The 21,838-nt window shown below is 37.6% G+C and overlaps 2 protein-coding genes across 6 annotated transcripts in view; one reads left to right on the forward strand and one right to left on the reverse strand.

The window, feature by feature from the left end:
• The window catches only part of SKIC3 (SKI3 subunit of superkiller complex), a 136,304-nt gene that overhangs the window by 69,268 nt on the left and 45,198 nt on the right, over nucleotides 1–21,838 (reverse strand). For 2 of the 5 annotated variants that reach the window (XM_059175497.1, XM_059175496.1), the window contains exons 1-5: nucleotides 14,334–14,437; nucleotides 8,761–8,827; nucleotides 5,691–5,839; nucleotides 3,637–3,727; nucleotides 1,424–1,567 (exon numbers count right to left, since the gene is read on the reverse strand). In XM_059175497.1, coding sequence (XP_059031480.1) covers nucleotides 1,424–1,567; nucleotides 3,637–3,726 — 234 coding nt within the window. In that variant the 5' untranslated portion in view covers nucleotide 3,727; nucleotides 5,691–5,839; nucleotides 8,761–8,827; nucleotides 14,334–14,437. Of the gene's footprint in view, nucleotides 1–1,423; nucleotides 1,568–3,636; nucleotides 3,728–5,690; nucleotides 5,840–8,760; nucleotides 8,828–14,333; nucleotides 14,438–21,838 lie in introns of those variants that run through there. The other 3 variants (XM_059175498.1, XM_059175499.1, XM_059175500.1) reach the window with 3 other exon arrangements.
• Nucleotides 14,549–21,838, forward strand: part of ARSK (arylsulfatase family member K) — a 41,954-nt gene continuing 34,664 nt past the window's right edge. The window contains exons 1-2 of the mRNA XM_059175501.1: nucleotides 14,549–14,776; nucleotides 18,132–18,261. Coding sequence (XP_059031484.1) covers nucleotides 14,639–14,776; nucleotides 18,132–18,261 — 268 coding nt within the window. The 5' untranslated portion in view covers nucleotides 14,549–14,638. The remainder of the gene's footprint in view (nucleotides 14,777–18,131; nucleotides 18,262–21,838) is intronic.

Here is a 21,838-nt window from a genome sequence, read left to right on the forward strand (position 1 = left end):
GTGACAATATATAAAGATTATTTACGATAAAGAAAATTGTAACTTAAAAATAAAATAATGTCTGGTATTTGCCTCCAAATAATTAGGGTGGGAGAAAGTAGATCAAAGCATAGATGAAAAAATACTGGCCACGTGTGGATTTTTACAGAAGCTAGGTGATAGCCAGAGGGGCTCATTTTACCATTCTCTTTACTTCTGAAAATAAATTTAAAGTGGGGCATCTTGGGGGCTCAATCGGTTAAGCGTGCAACTCTTGATTTTAGTTTGGGTCATCATCTCAAGGTCTTGAGACAGAGGCCTGAGTCAAGCTCCATGCTCAGCAGGGAATCTGCCTGATTCTCTCTCCCTCTTCCTCTGCCCCTCCCTGCTCATGCATGTGTACATGCGTGCACTCTCTCTCTCTTTCTTTCTCTGTCTCAAATAAACTGATCTTTAAAAAGAGCTTTGAAAATATATTTGAAGTGGTTCACAACAAAAAATCTTAACTCTTATTACTATATGACACTACTTCTATATGGTCAAAAAAAAATTGAAGTAATTTGTAGAAACTGTCACCTTTGCTTCAAAGAATGATCAGGTATTTTAAATCAATCAATACATAATAAAAGCAGGCATCTCTCTAAGTGTGTTACCAGATAGCCCCTCTCATGTTCTTATTCACATAAATATGAGTCAAACAGGTTCATGGTCTCCCAAGCCTACTGCCTATTTATCACAGTTTCTAAGATGTAATTGAGATATGAAACAAACTTATTAAAGATGAAAAAGCTGGGGGCACCTGGGTGGCTCAGTGGGTTAAAGCCTCTGCCTTCCACTCAGGTCATGATCCCAGGGTCCTGAGATTGAGCCCCGCATTGGGCTCTCTGCTCAGCAGGGAGCCTGCTTCCCTTCCTCTCTCTGCCTGCCTCTCTGCCTACCTGTGATCTCTGACTGTCAAATAAATAAATAAAAAATCTTTAAAAAAAAAAAAGATGAAAAAGCTGGAGAAACCAACATAAAATATGAAGAACTTTAAATAAGAAAAAAGAATTTCACTCAAATACATAGATTTGCAGATTTTTTATATCTTACCTTTAGAAAACATATTAATATGCATTTCTTTTCCCTTGAATAAGCATAAGGAATATTCTTGGTAAGTCTTTCATATACACACATAATTAGAGATTTACATAATCATATTTGAATTCCAATCCTCACCTCTGAAAATAATCCATTGGGTTGGATGTCAAATAATGTTAAATAGCATCACAGGCATTTTTTTTTTTTTAACTGATGTACAGGTTTAGAAGATCAATACATTTAAAACTTTTTTCTTCTATGGGGTAATTAATGGTTTAAATGACTTTTTTAAAAGCTGCTACCTACATTTTTTTTAAATGTGGCAAAAAATTTACCATAATATAGGATAAAAAAATCTACATACCTGCCAAGCCAGTAATTGATCTGGCTCTAGTTCAGCAGCTTTTTTATAGGCACCCTGAGCCTGATCAGGTTGTTCCAACTCGGCTGCAGCAACACCAATAAAGACCCAGGCATTATAGTTATTTTTCTCTTGTTTTAACACTGTCTGATGGAAAAAAATTAAAAGAACGGGTCATTAAATTTTGGAAGCTAATGAACAAACAACTAAAAGACTACTTGAGTGTCAGGAAATCTGGATCTACCACTAAGGGTGATCTTAAGAACGCCACTCAACCTCTCTGGTCTTCAGTTTCCTCAAGGAGAGCAGGAGATGGATTGGATTGATAAGTGAAAGGAGTCTAAAATATGAGGTATATATACTAAAAGCTGCCCAAGCAATGCTGATGCCTCCTCATCCTCCTTGCAAATGAATACTATGTATACAAAGAACACTATACTATTCATATCACCTGACCATCTTGCTGCCTCCACTCCACACTACCACCAGTAAACTCACAAAACTCTTTTCTATATCGTTTCACTCTAACCAACACCCACATTGTCCTGCACTGTGATAACATTTCCAACTATCAGACAGATTTTTCATTGAAATAACAAGGTAGGGAGGTAGGCTGACCCCAATGTGACTATACCACATATGTTCAAAATAAATAGAGGCAATGAATGTTTAAATACCACCTGTCAATGAGAATAAAAATTGTATGTAGAGCTATTGCTTTCAGAAAGAACAGGTACTCACTAAAGTGAAAGTCTGAAACAGAAAACAAAGATGTTCTAGTGACAGAAAACAAAACTAGTAGCTAATTAAATCTAGTAGATAATTAGCTCTTAAGATTTTACCTATTCTAGGGAAAATAAGAATATTTTCATGAGCTGAGACAGTCAGATTATTGTGTTTCTATGCATCCACATGACACTTCTAGCAATCTCTCATCATTCTACAGCACAAATTCCATTCTATCCAACAATGTTTTCTGCCAAAAAAACTAACAATGTGGTAACTACCAAAGCTGACAATTGTTTAACCTCTGAGATGTCCAATTAGTTGACCCCCCTCTTATTCTACTATCGCCCCACTTCTCAGTTCTTATCCCTCCTTTTCCAGCTTAGACTCCAATAACCCATCACTGTCATCCCTCCCTTGTGAATATCCTCAACTCTTTCACCTCTCTTCCCCATCATCTTTCTCAACATCCATACTTGAACCCCAGCATGCCCATTACTAAGCTTCAGAAGCTGAACATGGAGAAACCACACAATTCAGTTCACTGATTTCACTTCAATAACATGAAACTTCAGATGGACATTCATTAGAGCATGGCAGTCCTTTCAATCACCACTAGTAAGTTAAATAAAAACCACTTCATACCTTTTTTTTTAATCTCAAATCTCCTATACAATTCTTCTTCCACTCTCAGCTTATGCCTTACTAAGAAAATAGAAGACATCAGAGGGAACATTCCTCTCTTCCTGTCCCCAAATCTACAAATCTGACAGTATCTACACCTATCTTCCCCACTGCTAAGATGGAAAAAGTATTGAAAACTCCACTTCGGGGTGCCTGGGTGGCTCAGTGGGTTAAAGCCTCTGCCTTCGGCTCAGGTCATGATCTCAGGGTCCTGGGATCGAACCCCGCATTGGGGTCTCTGCTTAGTGGGGAGCCTGCATTCCCCCTCTCTCTCTGCCTGCCTCTCTGCCTACTTGTGATCGCTATCTGTCAAATAAATAAATAAATAAATCTTAAAAAAAAAAAAAGAAAGAAAGAAAGAAAAAGGAGAGAAAATTCCACTTCAAGCTCAGGATCCCATCCTCTCTCATTCCTACCCCTATACTCTCTCTCCTCCACATTCAATTTCTCCCTCTGGACAGGGACATTCCCCTCAACACCTTACAAAGGAGCTTTAGAATCGTGAGCTCCCCTTCACAAACCAAACAGAAAGAAAGAAAACCAAACCATTAAGAAAGAAAACTTTATGATACAGTAGTGCTCCATAATACATCCCATCAAAAGATATCGGATATTCATATTTTGAGAGTGTGGTTTTGCGTATGGCCAGTGTAGTTTATCCTAGCACAACCACTCTAATGGTCTACTTAATAATCTAACCACTTTCATTAATGTTGAGACAAAAAATGATACACATGTTACAAATCCAAAAGGCTTGTAAATGGGTAAAATAATTTTACTGTGGGATAAAAAAATGTTTCAGTTACCTTACAATGTTTCAAAGCTTCTTTGTATTCTTTGTTTCTGATTGCATCTCTAGCACTTTTTAGAGCAGTTTTTACTTCCTTGCTAGACATTCTGTGGAAATAAAAAACTTGAGAGAACCTACAATAATTCCAACAAACTTAACCATCTGAAAAATGCACATGTAATTCCTTCTACCTGGAATACTCTTTCCACTCTAAGATCCCTATACTGTATTCCCTCACCTCTTCAATTTTTTTTTTTTAAGATTTTATTTATTTATTTGTCATAGAGAGAGAGGCGAGAGCAAGCACAGGCAGAGTGGCAGGCAGAGGCAGAGGGAGAAGCAGGCTCCCCGCCAAGCAAGGAGCCCGATGTGGGACTCGATCCCAGGACGCTGGGATCATGACCTGAGCCGAAGGCAGCCGCTTAACCAACTGAGCCACCCAGGCGTCCCTGCCTCTTCAAATTTTTAATCAAATGTCACTTGCTCAGTGAAACCTTGGCTGGTCACACTACTTAAAATTTCAACCCTTCCCCCACCCCAAACCCAACTACACAATATTCTCTTAACCCCACCCTAACATTTAGCATCTTCTACACTATACATTTTACTTATTTTATTTATTTTCTGTTCCCCAAACCCACTAGTATGTGAGTGCCATGTAGGCAGGGCTTTCTGTCTGTGGTTGTTATTGCGAACTGCTGTACTGCCAGGACTGAGTATCTGACTGTATACATTAATAAATATTTGTTGAAAGTCAGTTGTATTTGAGTTATACTCATTGTTCATATAGTAGATGATCTAAAAGGCTAGGATTCAAAGCACATATCAATCTCAATCTAATTCTACACGAAGCAAGTTTTAGTAGAATAAGCCCAAATCACAAAGTAAAAAACTAACACAAATTAATTTCAGTAACTTTGATATAAGAGCATAGGAAAGCAATCTGCTTTAATGCTGGTTTCTATAGAATATAAATCAGGATATTAACTTGTTCACAGCAAAGGTCACTGTCAAGTTATAGCAATACTGTATTCTTTGAAGAGAAATAAATGCAAAGTTTACACTTGAATGAAGGTGATGAATATGCTAGAGGATTATTTCTATAATAAGAAGATATTTCACTTGGGAGACAAAGTATTTCTTCATTGAACTATGTTAACATAATTTTAAATAAACTAATGTATCATAAGATTTTACAACTTATTCTGATTTACCGGTAAACAAGTCAAATTCAATCACACCTCAGTGGTAAAAACAAGAGATACTTGTATTTTTTTGACAAGTTCATTGAACTCTAATCTCATCAGGAAACAAATCTGGGTAAATTATAATCCACTGTAGACTGCAGACGTTCATGGCAGAAAAATGAACCAAGAAGATGGCTTGTTGACTCAGTATACTGATGTCCTTTATACCCAAAGAGGCTGAGGTACAAGGGCAGATCAAAGAAGTTTAAGAAAGTAAGGAAAGGGGCGCCTGGGTGGCTCAGGGGGTTAAAGCCTCTGCCTTGGGCTCAGGTCATGATCCCAGGGTCCTGGGATCGACCCCACATTGGGCTCTCTGCTCCGTGGGGAACATGCTTCCTCCTCTCTTTCTCTGCCTGCCTTTTAGCCTACTTGTAATCTCTGTATGTCAAATACATAAATAAATTTTTTTTAAAAAGTAGGGAAATAAAATAATAATAATAATAATAAATGTTTTGACTTAAAGAATGTTAGATTCATGGGGCGACTGGGTGGCTCAGTGGGTTAAAGCCTCTGCCTTCGGCTCAGGTCATGATCTCAGGGTCCTGGGATCGAGTCCCACATCGGGCTCTCTGCTCAGCAGGAAGCCTGCTTCCTCCTCTCTCTCTGCCTGCCTCTCTGCCTACTTGTAAAATAAATAAAATATTTTTAAAAAAAGAATGTTAGATTCAAAATAATAAAAAAATTAATATATAAAATCAATTTATTTGCAGCTACAATCAGATTCCTTAAATAGACAGAAAAGTAACTTTCTGCTTAGTTACATTAATTATACAATTAAAGCTACACAATTCATATGCTCTCATTTTAGAAATCGTTCTCTTACCTGAAATTATCTTCATATAAATTTATAGCTGCAAATGTCTGGATTTTTTTTTTTTTTTTTTTTTTTGGTGAGTAGGCACCAAATTTCAATGCTGATTTCAAATTAAATTTTCTCACACCAAAGTTATCTTGGGTAGATAAATCTGTAGACTACAAAGAAGAGAAATAAAAAATCAACAATGATAACAATTAGGGTCTCTGGGTGGCTCAGTGGGTTAAAGCAACTGCCTTCAGCTCAGGTCATGATCCCAGGATCCTGGGATTGAGCCCCAAGTCAGGCTCCCTGCTCAGCAGAAGCCTCTTCTCCCTCTCCTACTCCCCCTGCTTGTGTTCCCTCTCTCACTGTCACTCTCTCTCTGTCAAATAAATAAATAAAGTCTTAAAAAAATTATGGTGACAACTAATCTGGACCAATAGAAAGGGATAAAAAAAAGACATTGAAGGGGAAAAAATTAAGTTAAAAAAAATTAAGTTAAAAAAGAACAAAAACAGTTTCAAGATATGACCAAGCAAAAACAAACAAGAATTCAGATTAGTGAAAAGAAAGATCACCATCTTTATCACCCAGGATTTGAGTGGAAGCACATTCAAACGAGGCAGAACCAGCCACCACCAACTGTATATACAACCCTGAGGCCATGCACTTCTTATGACATCAAAGAAATAGAAAAGAAGGTTCCTGCTCTAAAGAATATAATTTAAACAAACCTAAGACATACGAGTCATTAGAGAACCAAATCCTGAACTAAGGATAATGAGTACAACTACAAGAGATGTTTCAAAGAAAGAAGTATGGTGTGAGGTAATGAGGAGATACCAGAAGACAGGATTTAAGAATGGAGGGAAGAAGGAAAATTGCTCCAGTCAAAAACAACTGCACTGGCTAAGACAGAGAAATAGGAATGAACGTGGCACCGGAGGATTCACGGAGAAATGTAGGCTCAGTGAAGCAGAAGAGACTTGCTGAAAACAGAAGAAAATGAAGCTCACTGGACAAATGAGAACACTAGACTATAGAAGACGGTAAAAGTCAGTCATACAGGGAGCCTGGGTGGCTCAGTCAGTTAAACGTTTGCCTTTGGCTTAGGTCATGACCCCAGAGTCCTGGGATCAAGTCTCACATTGGGCTCCTTGCTCAGTGGGGAGCCTGCTTCTCCCTCTGCCTGCCTTCCCCCCCCGCCCCCCGCTTATGCATGCTCTCGCTCTCTGACAAATAAATAAAATCTTAAAAAAAAAAAAAAAGTCATTAAGAAAAGAAAAAGACACACAGACAGGTGTAGACTTAAATACAGCAGCAAAAACAGAGCTGTTAAATGCCTCTACATAAGGCATTTTTAAAGACCACAATAAATAAACTCCACTCTTTCCTTGGTAACCAACCGATAATGTTCAACACCCTTCCATATCCCCAGATGTCTCCACCAGTAATGGCATTTACCCTTGCTGCAGTGGGATCTTTTATTCTTCCTTTCCTCTTCCTTCTTCATTTGATTTGGCATTTAGCATAAGAGGCTAGCACTTAGGCCCTCCCTCTACACCTAAGAATTATACGAGAAATACACAGACACAGAAACAGGCAATATAGATACGTAGAGACAGATCAGTTTTAGGGGATTAACTGATTTTTGAAAAGACAAAATAATTTTCCCCTTTCTAGCTCTAAAAACTTCTTCCTAAACATAGCTTTCCTATGTACTAACCTACCAGGTATCATCAAACTCACTTCCTTTCATAGAGCAAAAACCTACAAACAAAAATGATACACCTCTCTTTGGGACACTTCCCTCTATTGCAAGCATTTCCAACATTTCAAAGAAAAATCTAGCTCTTTTACAAGTGTCCTCAATGTTATTCCACAGCCCCACCCACTTTCCCCAGATAATTTGTATTTTTTCTCCTCAATTGTGAGTCATTTCTTTTCTTTTCTTTTCTTTTCTTTTTTTTTTTAAGATTTTACTTATTTATTTGACAGAGAGAGATCACAAGTAGGCAGAGAGGTAGGCAGAGAGAGAGAGAGAGAAAAGGAAGCAGGCTCCCTACAGAGCAGAGAACCTGAGGTAGGGCTCAATTCCAGGACCCTGGGATCATGATCTGAGCTGAAAGGCAGAGGCTTTAACCCACCGAGCCTTATTTTGTGCATTTTCTTTTCTTTCTTTTTTTTTTTTGAAGATTTTATTTATTTATTTATTTGAGAGAGAGAGTGAGAGAGAGAGCACAAGCAGGGAAAGCAGCAGAGGGAGAAGCAGACTCCCCGCTGAGTGGGGAGCCAGATGCAAGGCTTGATCCCAGGACTCCAGGATCATGACCTGAGCCAAAGGAAGACACTTAACTGACTGAGCCACCCAGAAACCCCAGTTTGCACTTCCAACTCAGTGAAAGGATTTCTTTTTTTTTTTTTTTTTAATAAAGATTTTTTATTTATTTATCAGAGAGAGGGTGGGGAGAGAGCGAGCACAGGCAGACAGAATGGCAGGCAGAGGCAGAGGGAGAAGCAGGCTCCCTGCTCAGCAAGGAGCCCGATGTGGGACTCGATCCCAGGACGCTGGGATCATGACCTGAGCCGAAGGCAGCTGCTTAACCAACTGAGCCACCCAGGTGTCCCTCAGTGAAAGGATTTCTACTACCAAACTAAAAGGGTTTTTATGCAACATAGCAAGCATAAAAAGTAGCAACAACTGAACTTAAAAAAAAAGATAGAAAGTGACACACATGCCAAAATGATAAATCTCAAAGTAACAAATGTAGATGGATGAATTACTATGTCCTACACACCCCAGTTAAAGCTATGGAACCTTAAGTTACATTCTGTTGTGTAGATACAAAGACTCCACAAAGCAAAAAAACCCAACAATATAAATAATAATAACAATAATAACAATGGAAGTTAACTACAGAAAAGCAAACAAGGTATGTTTAAATCTAATAACAAAAATCTAAAGGTGTTTGATGACCTATAGTCTGGCATTAACAACCTACACCATCACACCCTTCTTCTGAAATGAACTAGTAAAAGCAATTACTAAGTAAAAACAGACTCCAATTACCTATTACTTAGGATTCTAGACACTTACCTTTTACCTATTATCTTCTTTCTTCTTTTGGAATTGAATTTCAGATTGTTCCTTAACCATTATTCATCTAAATTAAGCAAAATATGAGACAGTTAGGCAAATAAAAAGCATGATAAACAGCCCAAAACTCAGTGAATTTATTAACACATCAGATTCAGGTTTAATTTTCACAATCACAATTTAAAACACAATAAATAATTAGGTACAATTTTTCATGGTTTTTTTTTCTACAATTTCCAAATCGGTCTATGTACCCATAGCCTCAGATAATAAAAGGAACTTCCATAAGCAATCAGAAAAAGTTCCAAAAAACATTCCAGAAACTCAAAATACATAAACTTCAATATAAAAAAAAAAGAGCCAAAAAAGGGTATCAATTATTTCTATGCTACTTTGTTAAGAATCAAGGACAATCAACAGTACTTATTTATTCCCTATTTGCAGCCTAACTACACTAAAGTGAACCTGTTTTAAACCATAAAAAGAATTATAAATATGTAAAATGATGACCACATCATGTAACTAGATTAATGTATAATCTATTGAAAAGAGAGAAAACTTTCTTTAAATGTCAAAAGCCCAGCTAAATAACCATCTGAAATATTAACACAAAATTCTACATAATATTATCCTAAGTATCTTTTGATGGGATCTCTGGAATAAATTGTCAAAAAAAAATTAATCTAGAATGCTTCATGGAGAGAATGGAAGCAGTTTCAAAAAACTGAATAAAAAAAATAGCAATGCAGGGCCACCTGAGTCGCTCAGTGGGTTAAGCCTCTGCCTTCGGCTCAGGTCATGATCTCAGGGTCCTGGGACTGAGCCCCACATCAGGCTCTCTGCTCAGCATGGAGCCTGCTTCCCCTCTCTCTCTGCCTACTTGTGATCTCTCTCTCTCTCTCTCTGTCAAATAAATAAAATCTTTAAAAAAAATAGCAATGCCACTTAAACTAGGAAATGAACAAAATTTACATGAAGCCGGTGGAGATGGACAAAAAAGAGAAAGTGAGCTTACTGAACTAAAACATGCACTGGCAGTATACTTAAATAGAATGGTTAGTTCCAGAGAAAAGGGTCCAACTGTTAAGGAAAAAAGTACCTTTCTACCATCTTTCCATACTGCCATAATGGTGCATGCGAATGTACTGGCAGGTGTTTTCAAGTTCATTAATAATGCGGAAAAGCGAGGCAATCACCAGGTTCTTACTAGGCCATGCTCCAAAGTCATCAGCCAGTTTCTACACCAAAATGCTGAAGCATGGTGACACTGGCAAATTTGAAATCACTGATGGTCACAGACCTGGAAAAATTGCTGTGAGCCCAGGGGCAGGTTCAGTAAGTATAGAGTGATCAGCCCCAGATTTGATATACAACTCAATGATGTAGAAGAATAGCAAAATAATCTGCTCCCATCCTGCCAGACGGGTTTCACTGTGCTGACCACCTCAGCTGGCATGATGGACCATGAAGAAGCAAGATGAAAATACACAGGAGGGAAAATCCTGGGATTTTTTTCCTAGGGATGTAATACTTACGTGCAAATAAAATTCCTCAGTGGAAAAAAACAGTACTGTGATCCAAATAATGGTTAAGAAAGTACAATAAAAGTTAAAACAAGGTTACCCTTGTTTGGAGGGAAGGTAAAATGAAAGTGAAAAAACTGACTCCATTCATTACACTAACTTTTTTAAGCCCCAAACCACCCTGATGGTAATTAGTCACTTCAACTCTGTTCTTAAAATTAACACCCCAGGCTTTGTCAGCCCCTTAGCTCTGCCATACCCATCCACCAAGCCAAAACTTGAACATGTTCAGAACGTGCTTAGGAATCAGATACATCTAGGTTCAAGTACAATTGGAATTTGGACACCTTACTTCACTACTCCAAGCCTAAAGTGAAGATTATATCACTTACTTGATATCCACATAAATGGAGTGCCTGAACGTAAGACACAGTTGACCCTCACACAACATGGGCTTGAGGTCCACTTATACATGGATTTTTTTCAATAAATGTATTTTCTGGACTATAAATGTACTGTAAATGTATTTTCTTTTCCTTAGGATTTTCTTAATAACCTTTTCTTTTCTCTAGCTTACTTTATTCTAAGAATACTGTATATAATACATATAACATAGAAAATAATGTATTAACTCTCTATTATCTGTAAGGCTTCTGGTCAACAGAGGGCTATTAGTAGTTAACTTTTTAAGGAGTTAAGAGTTACATGTGGATTGTTGGCTGCATGGGGGGGTCAGCACCCCTAACATCCACATTGTTCAAGGGTCAACTGTGTATTAGTTCCATTCTCCTTATCTACTGCCACCCTCTCAATAACCTCACTACTTTCTTTTTCTATTTCTAATCCACATGGTTACTACAAACTTTCTTTACACATTTACAATCCCTAATCTCGCCTTCCTTAATCTCTCAAGTAGTAACCTTCTTGCTAGTGTTCTTCAAAAGATGGCTATCATCACACACAAGTACCTCTTTCAATTACGTGAAAAACATTCCAGATCAGATCCTGTAAAAGAGACCGCTCCAGCCTCTGAACCAATGGAACATTAGTTGAACTATTCAATTTAAACTTAATCGATATTTTTTACCATGTTATATCGATATGCCCTGTCTCTCAAGTCAATAAAACCCTAAACAAATGTACTGTATATTTGGAGTTCCTTACATGTTCAACACTAGCGTAATATGTACTCAATAAATGGCTGATTGTCCAGCTTCCAAAGCCTACTTTAAACATTCAGCTTCCCCACTGCCAAAAGGTAGCAATTCTCAATTTGCTAAAGTGAGATAGGAAGACTCTCTTTTTGAATATCAGCTCATACAACTTTTTTTCACTGTCCCCCACTACTTTCCAGTTTACATGTTTGCCTCTCTTATTCAGCCTGTTCACACTACTTCTATCTACTCAAATGGTACATATAACTGAAAGCCAAATTCAAGCGTCAAGCATAATGCCTTCTCAGATGAATCTACCTAGTCTGAACTTCTAACACTTTCAATTTAAACCAACATTTCCAAAAAGCATTCCAAGAAACAATAACATGCTTAAAGGTATTAACACACCATCTAGTAATTTTGTGAATATTTCACATTATATATCTCACTCTCTTCTAAAGTCATTCTAAATGTATATGAGCACTCTAAAAGCTCTGAGGAGTCCTAAAGATCCAAAGATAGTTTAACCTAGCATTTCTAAAACTTATGTTACTATGGAATATTTATGTTAATGAATGGCAATTAACATTTTGAAGCCACATCAGTATTTTCCAAAGTATAATTTGGGATGTTCTGATTTTCTTTTTGGATGTTTGGCATTTAGCTATATTTTTAATGTCTTTTATACTGTTATTAAATTTACAGGGGTGTGAGTGTGTTTGTTTCCCACAACTACACTGGAAGTTCCTTAGGAGCAAAGACTACTTCTATTTTTCTCTTTTATTTCCTGCAGTGTCTAGTACATTGCAGATAATCAACAAATATTCACAGAATCACAGCTGGTAAAGACAACACTGAATTTCTTCCACATAGTAACTAACTTCACATTTAGCCTCCCTCTCCTAAAGCAGAATATAGTGCTGCGGGTATACTGGACATTAAAAGAATTACAAAGAATCAAAATCTATCCCATGACCTTTTAGTTGAAGATCTTTCTAAACTTCAGTTAAGTATCTCACAAAAGCAAGCAATCTCTAACATACAAATCTTTGACTGATGATTTAAATGTACATGTAATAAAGTGCCTACCCTCAATGCAACACATACATAGGCATGAACAAACATAAAGATACACACAAACACACCTCAAAAGTACCTTTTCAGATAATGATTAGCAAAAACGTTTTATGTCCAGAAAAGAGTGACAAAAATAATGAAGTAACCTGCAATTATATAATTAACAAAGAAAATTGGGAAAGCCTTGGGAGGGGGAAAAAAACTGGAGGAGAAGGCGAAAAGGGTTGTTGAAAAGGGGAGATTACTTGCATAAAAATAAAGAGAAAGGGAACAAAGAATGATTAAAATTAGAGGGAGACAGACCTCAGCTCAAAATAAGAACTTTTAATAATTAGGCATGGCAGATGTGGAATGGGCTACTCAAAGGAAGTACATGCCCATCACTAGAGATTAAAAAGCACAGACTGGACCATTCACTTGGGAGGAATGTTGTAGGACAAACTGAATGTCAGATGGGTAGTAGGACAGGAAGCCCCTTAGATTCTTCCAGTGCTATCTCTGGGTCTTAAAATACCCATCTTCCTCCAAATCACTGCAGCACCTGCTTGCACTGACATGCCAAAGAGAAAGAGAGGGGGGGAAAGATGTGTTCCTGTCCTTCTGACTAGGAACTGAGAATACAAGACCTGTGAAAACGAAGCCAAAGAGAGTAAACATAGTTCACAGAAATAGTAGCAACACCACAGATAAAGTTGGACATATATCTTCACAAATCTAAAAGTCATCTAACAATGTTTCTATGGTGAAATGATTTCCACACTCCAAATTAACTGAAATTTTTGAATCATAACCTGATCATGACGTAGCTTACCTACATTATCTACCATGCTATAAGGCTGCAATGCCAGGTATGTTAGATTTGTTTCCCTAGAGTTTAAGTTTCTTGTGATCAGGAAAGAATCAAAGAATCAAAGAATCATATATTTGAATCCTCACAAAGAGCTTTAACACGTTTCTTGATTAAGAATTTGTCTACACTAAGAGTTTAAGCTCATCAAAATGTCATAAAATGTTATTATCAACTAGGGACAGAGAACTCTAGTAAGTTTAGGGCACAGACTACTAAAGTTAAAGTCCTGCTCAGACTGAGTCCCTGTGTAGCCTTGGTTTTCCTACCTGCAAAATGGTCAAAGTAAGGATTACAGAAAGTATTAGAATTGAGTTGATTTTATGTTAGGTTACAGCAACTCCTTTTCCTGTCAAAGTATTCACATGACTAACGTGATGAACAAATTATATATCTGAAACTATGATAATGAAATGAGAACTTGGCTTTGGGACAGAGTAGTTCAACAGTCAAGTGGGAACAGTGATTTTTTTTCTGCAGCAAAACAGTGATATTCTGAACCCGTCAATTAACCGAACTCATCACACAGCTCAGTACGTCTTCCCTTAGGAGCCTGTTCGGTTTCTCTCCTTTGCACTCCGCGGACAAGATGCACCTAAGCTCTTCCTAGAACAGGAAACTGGACTAGGCCCCGTTCCTCACTCCACCGGAGCACGATAAACCCTTCCGGCACTGACAGTAAGATGAGGCAGGCTAGAAATTTCTTTGGGGGAAATGTATTCGAGGAGCCCCCCGAATCCACACTGCACCTGAGACGGTCCAGCCAGAGGCCCCACAAAGAACCGCCCCACCTAACTTAAGTGACAGACGCGCTGCCACCTCATCATTGCCCAGTTCACGGTCCTAATACTCAGTCATGCTTCCGCGGCACAAAATGACCAGTCCTGGCCCCTGACCCTCTCTCTGTGTAGGTACCATTTCAACCGCGTATTGGCTCCAACTTCTGCAAAAGCTACAGCGACCCTAACCCACCTGGGACAGATGCTTTTCCTCCAAACGCCGAGACTGGAGTCCGAGCGCATGCGCATTCACCAGACATCGTTCACGTGACTGCAAGTGACTGAGTTTTTAGTTAGCTCGGTATTTGCTTAAAAGGTCTTAACGTGAGTTAAGGCCGGGGATTCCCCCCTTTGCGCATGTGCCTACGCCTAGCCTGCTGGGAATTGTAGTTCTGTGGGAAAAGCGCTAGGAGAGTGGGATCCCCGCCCTCTTTCCAGAGGCGTTCCTAGAAGCAGGCGGCCGGCCGAGCGCGGAAAGTTTCTGAACCGCTCCTTGCGATGCTGCTCCTGTGGGTGTCGGTGGTCGCAGCCTCCGCGCTGGCAGCACCAGACCCCCGGGCAGGTGGACAGAGACGAGGAGCTGCTCGGGTTTGGTCCGCTGCACCCAACGTGGTGCTAGTCGTGAGCGACTCCTTCGTAAGTACCGAGAAGCAAGAAAGTGGGTGTCCCACTCCAGACTAGCAACCGGCCCCCAGCTTTTCCTGTGCTGCAGGCTTTGAGGAGCAGAATCTGAGACTGCCAAACTTATCCTATCACGATGCAAAGTAAAAAATGCATTTTATTTTGAGGCCCCGCATACACCCGTAAACTACGTACATATAAAACAATAATCTAGTAAATACAATGTATCTGACAGCACCTTTGCATTTTTCTTTTTAATGCTGGCCTCGACCCACTAATTTTATCACTACTAATGCACTTTAAATCTGTACCCCGGTTTGAGTCTATTGTGGGGGAAAATAACATTCTGCTCTTCATAAAAGCCTGTTAGCTTCCCAGGGGTCATTTCCCATTTCGGATTTACAGGAATTCATGTTTGGGTGACAAACGAAGAAAGTTAATAGTTACTCAGGTATCTGATAATCCTGTTAGTGCTGATTTAAGTGCGTTAGTTGATGTAATTTGATTCACTCCCTCAGGTTCCAAGTGAATTGTGTGGGTGTGTGATTGTGGTTAAATCACAAACTTGAACAGGCTTTGGAACTTTGCCAAGACGTCATCTGAAAAAAGACTTGCATCAACATTACCTGAAACTTCTAGTTTTATCCGTGATTTAAACACTACTGCTTAGACAAACGTTCGGCTATGAGTTACAATACTAGTTTATTATCACTGGATGTTACTTTGGTCACATAGATTGTTGGTGTAAAGCATGTCTGCACCAAAAGAGTACAAATCACTGTGTTCTATTGCCTTTCTCATTGATTAACCTGTGATGATTAAAGTAAGGATATGCCCATTGGACTTGTTGAGAAAATTATTCAAAGTAATCTTTACAAATCATCTAAATTAAGGGAACAAGCAGTATTGGAGATCAACATGAAAAATTTTCTTAGGGAGTGCTCCTGAGATCAAAGGGAAGGGAAGGAAGGAAGGATTCTGCAAAGAGAGAGAAATTGAGTTTTGTCACTATCTCAGTAGAAGCCTCCCAGCTGACTTTATGGGTAATTCTCAAACCAGTTTGATGCTTCAGAACTGTTTCAATTTGGGGTGACGGGGCTAGGGCTTTATACTTAATGTTGGATGGCCATTAGTTGTGCACTGCTCCCAGAAAGAGGCAGGATTTGGGGCAAGGCAACTCTCATTAGTGGACTCATTCTTTCATCCCTAAAGGTAATTTGGGTGTTATATCAAAGCATCCTAGGAACTTCCAAAGATGATTGAAATATTTGGGGACGTTGGGTTTTTTGTTTGTTTGTTTGTTTGTTTCAGTATAGTATGAATACATAGGTTTTTATATATTTGTGTTTAAATGCTTTGCAATCGGGGCACCTGGGTGGCTCAGTGGGTTAAGCCACTGCCTTTGGCTCAGGTCATGATCTCAGGGTCCTACGGTCGATCGAGTCCCACATTGGGCTCTCTGCTCAGCAGGGAGCCTGCTTCCTCCTCTCTCTCTCTGCCTGCCTCTCTGCCTACTTGTGATCTCTCTCTGTCAAATAAATAAATAAAACTTAAAAAAAAAATAAATGCTTTGCAGTCATTTTACTTATTGATATTAAAAATGTCCCATTTTGGTTAGTGAAAGACCCTCCAGGTTGTTCCTAAGTTTTTTTGATCCATTCCTAATAATCTTCAGCAGCTTACTTTGATAGACTTCCCTGTCCAACTTGTGTATTTCTTGTCCTATCCTGTGTTTTGACTATAATCTAGGTGTTCCAATTTTTCATTGCTTTTAGACCCTTTCAATGGACAGATCTAGAAAGTACATATATTAGACAGAAAAAGAAAACCTGAGATCATGTTGATAGTTTCAACTCAAATTTAAGATTACAAGGCTATTAATACTTTGATTTTTGCTCTTGTATCTCTTTTACACCAAATATTTTGGTTGCTAACTATAGTAACATGATTGGTTTCTTTATCTATAGATATAGATAAATATATATATGGATATATATGTTAAATATATATATTATGTATAAATATATTTATATATACTATATTTTATACATATATGGATAAATATATATAGTATATAAACATATATGTATCAACTTAGGGCCCCAATCACTCTTGCCCTAGCTACTAGTCGGGGAAAGGTTCAATGCCAGATAAGACAAATCAAAAGACTAGACAAACTTCTGCAAAGCAAGCAAAAAGAAAGAAATAATAAGGGTCAGAGCAGAAATTGATACCAATACCTAAATAAATTTTCTTATTTTATATAGCCTCTCAACACAGCTGACGTTTCCTGTCACCTTTCTTGACATACCATTTTCTCTCAGCATCATGGGGCTCTATCTCCTCTATCATCTTCCTCCCTTGCTGGCTATTCTCAGCTTCCCATCACACCTTCTCCTCTTATTTGGGACTCCTCGAATTCATTTCTTTCCTCCCTTTTTACTCTCTGCCTGAAACATTTCTTTCACTATCACAGTTTTAAATACCATGAATATGCTTAAGACGCCCATGTTGATTTCACCAGGGTAGACTTTTCCAAGCTCCAGATTCCTGTCTGTGATCAATAGCCTACTTTATATATCCATTTGGAAATCTCAGACATATCAAGGGTTTATGTATATCCCAGATTTGGAATAACTCATTTTTAAGACTGTATTTTTATTTATAATTATATTGAAAATATAGAATAGACATAACTCCAGGCCTAAAATATTCTTTTGTTCTGTCTTTGCTCTTTACCGAGAACAGTTCTTCAGTTCCAAAATGCATATCTCCAGCCCAAACTCCTCTTCTAATATTCAGGATCATTTATCCGGCAGCCACTGACATCTTCACTTATGTCCAGCCTAAAGAGCTGCTGGATCTTTCTTACCCTTTATGTCTCACACTTCCCAGAGAAGCTTTCCCTGTTCACTCTATGTAAAGTACATCACCCTTATTATTCTGTATTTAGGGTTTTTTTTCAAAGCACATATCACAATTTGTAATTATTAATGCTTTATTCTCCCTCTAAGCTCCAAGGATCCAGGGACTCTGTTTTTCTCACCACTGAATTTCAAGATCTTTCACAGTACCTGATATATAGAAATGCTTAATAAATATTTGTTCCATCAGTCCACCATGCCCCAGAAGAACTTTCCAGAAAGTCATTTAGTTTATTTATTATATTCAAACCAATCCACATGCAACATTAAATTCTTAATATTATAAGCTAGTTATAGGTAACACTCTTTAAACTTGTTTTATCTTTTGAAGATCCTTGAGATCATCTTGGAGTCTTTTCTACTTACCAATTTTATGGTTAAAATGAAAGGAAATAATTTTTTTCTTTTCTAATGCAATCAGTGTTAATTAAATTTCTTTATTCCAGGATGGAAGGCTAACATTTTATCCAGGAAGTCAGGTAGTAAAACTTCCTTTTATCAACTTCATGAAAGCCCATGGCACTTCCTTTCTGAATGCCTACACAAACTCTCCAATCTGTTGCCCATCACGCGCAGGTAAGAACATGCTTAATATTAATGGAAGTGGCCACACACGTAAACATGTTCTCACAGTTTAAAAGATTATACCCAAAAGTACAACAGTAAGTTATATTTGTCATCTAATAAAAAAATTTTAATACAAGTGATGCATATTTTAAGCCACGTATTGGGGTTATTGGAATTTCTACTTTATTTTTCAAGAGCAGGAATTTTTGTCATCCAAAATGGAGTTTAGTTCATGTGTTATTGTTTCATTTCCTTATGACTGGTGACTAAGAGTCTTTTGCCTATCCGAGCAAATGAGGAATTAGCCATATTTCCCGGAAGAGTTGTATCTTCACGAAAATTTTTAGTAAGAGTAGAGGGGATTGGGAGGGAACTTGAAAGCATACCACAAAGTAGTTAGCATTTTCATATATCAGGTTACTCTGACTTTTTCCATATTATTTCAGATTATAGACTTTATCTGTTTCTCTTCAGTCTGACTTCTAGCCCAGATCTGTTTGTTCATTTTTATTAGTGTAATTTAACAAATAGGCACAGTTTTAATGCCAACATGTCAGCAGTATTAATCCATCAGTAATGGAGAAGTGGGGGAAAATGTCATTTTTAAAAATAAACTCTCTGTTCTCTGACAGAATTATTTTCCTTCCTGCCTTTTTAAAGTTTGTTTGCTTTGCAATACATAAAAAACACATCTGTCAGGACATAAATGACGTGATCTTCCCTATGATTTGAGTCCCAAGTCCTTTAACCACCAGCACAATCACCTATGTAACCGCCAGTGACTAAAGGAAACTGACTACTCTAAATGAAATTTCAGGGAATAAGGTCCAGGGATATTAAAATACTTTTGTTCATTTTTTATTCCCTATTAAGCAAGTGAAATAAGCAGAGCACTAGGGTGAGGTGTTGTTCTGGATTCTAATCCTCAGTGGGCCAACCAAGTCCCTCAGTTTCCTTATCTACAGGGTTGGATATCTACCTATTCTTAGATACTTGCCTATCTATCTATTCCTATCTATCTCGCAGGGGTTGTTCCCACCATCCAATGAAATAATGAATAAAAAGGTGATGAATGAACTCTAAAGGTTTCAAATATGTTAGATGATGCTTTTCCTTGAACTGTACTTTGAAGAGTTTGAAAAAAGCAAAGGAATAATAATAACACAAGCTAATGCTTGTTGCATTCTTACCCTGTGCCTGGCAATATTCTAAGTGCCTTACATATCTTAATTTATATAATAATAACATGTCCAAGAAGTAGATATTGTTACTGTCCCCATTTTGCATATGAAAACAAAAGTGCTAAAAGGTTAAGTAACTTATCAAAGGCCATTCAGTAAGTGGCATTATTGGGGTTCAAACCCAGGTAATCCTTCAACCCACTCCTCAAAAAGAAAACATTTTGTTAGATGACAAAAGAAATCTTATCAACCCTACCCAGAAATGGAAAGGGAAAAGGATTTTTTCCCCAGTTTTATCAAGATAATTGAAATATAACATTGTATTAATTTAGGTATACAATATAATGTTATTACATATGTATATGTTATGAAATAATTATAAGTGTCATTAATATCCATCACCTCCCATAGTTAAAAGCATTTGTCTTGTGATACAATCTTTTAAGATCTATTCTCTTAGCAACTTTTAAATATATAATCCGGTATTGTTAACTGTAGCCACTGTGCTATACATTATATCCCCAGAACTTACTTAGTACTGGAAATTTGTACATTTTTACCATATTCACCCATTTCCCCACCTCCCAACCCCCACTTCTGACAGTCACACTTATGTTTCTATGAGTTCTGTATTTTAGATTCCACAAAAGAGTAAAATCATATGCTGCTTTTCTCTGACTTCTTTCTCTTAACATAATGCCCACAAGGTCCATCCATGTTGTCAAATAAGACAGGGTTTCCTTTTTCTGTGTGTGCGTGTGTGTGTATCATATATATGTTGGGAATATGTGAGATATATATATTTACAAATATAAAATCACATTTATTTATCCAACTATCATTGGACAGTTAGGCTGCTTCCATGTCTTGGCTATTATAAATAATGCTGCAGTGAACATGGGGATGCAGAAATCTCTGAGATAATGATTTGTCTCCTTTGGATGTAGAGCTAGAAGTGGGATTGCTGGACTGGATGAGAGTTCCAGTTCTGATTTTTTGAGAAACCTCCATACTGGTTGCCGCAGTGGCCTCATCAATTTACATTTGCAACAGCATTGTGCAAGGGTTATCTTTTCTCCATATCTTCACCATGGCTGACCATCTCTTGCCTTTTGACAATCATTTTAACATGTGCGTGGTAATATCTCACTAGGCTTTGATTTGCATTTCCCTTATAACTAGTGATGCTGAGCATCTTTTCATGTAGATGTTGGACCATTTCTGTGTCTTCGGAAAAATACTTATTCAGTTCCTCTGCTCATTTCCCAATCAGATTTTTTTGTAGAATTCTTTGTATATTTTGGATATTAATTATCAGATAGATGTTTTGCGAGTATTTTCTCCCATTCCATAGATTGCCTTTGCATTTTGTTGATAGTTTCCTTTGCTGTGCAGGAGCTTTCAAGTTTGACGTAGGTCTACTTATTGATTTTACTTGTTTTGCCTTTGCTTTTAGGGTCAAATATAAAAAAATTATTGTCAAGTCTGATATCAAGGAGCTTACCCCCTGTTTTCTTCTAGGAGTTTCATGGTTTCAGGTCTCATGTTCAGTGTTTAATCTATTTTGAGTTGATTTTTATGTATGGTATAAGATAAGGGTCCAGTTTTCCCAACATCAGTTTTTGAAGAGCCTGTCCTTTCCCCATTATATATTCTTGGCTCCTTTGTTTTACATTAATTGACCACATGTGCATGGTTTCATTTCTGGGCTCTCTTTTGTTTCATCGAAATGTGTGTCTGCTTTCATGCCAAATACCATGCTGTTTTGGTGGTTATAGTTTTGTAATATAGTTTGAAATCATGGAGTAGGATATCTTCTTTCCCAAGAATGCTTTGGCTATTTGGGGTCTTATATGGTTCGATACAAATTTTAGGATTGTTTGTTCTGTTTCAGAGAAGAATGCCATTGGAATCTTGATAAGGATTGCATTGAATCTGTAGGCTGCTTTAAGTGGTATGGACATTTTAACAACTTCAATTCTTCTTATCCATGAGCACAGAGTATCTTTCCATTTATTTGTGTCTTCTTCAGTTTCTCTCACCAGTGTCTTATAATATAGGGATCTTTCCCCTCCTTGGTTAAATTTTTTTCTAGGTAATTTATTCCTTTTTGATGAAATCATAAATGGAATTCTATTATTAATTTCTCAGATAGTTTATTCTTAGTATACAGAAATGCAACTGCTTTTTGTATATTGATTTTATATCCTACAACTTTACTAAATATGTTGATTAGTTCCAACAGTTTCTTGGTGGAATCTTTAGGGTTTTCTTTATATCTCATCTGAAAATAGACACCGTTTTACTTCTTTCTAACTTGGATGCCTTTTATTTCTTCTTCTTGCCTTACTGCTCTTTATATAGGATGTCTACTACTGTGTTGAGTAAGAAGAGTGGACATTCTG

The sequence above is a fragment of the Mustela lutreola genome, chromosome 5, assembly GCF_030435805.1.
Source record: "Mustela lutreola isolate mMusLut2 chromosome 5, mMusLut2.pri, whole genome shotgun sequence".
Classification (NCBI taxonomy): Eukaryota; Metazoa; Chordata; class Mammalia; order Carnivora; family Mustelidae; genus Mustela; species Mustela lutreola.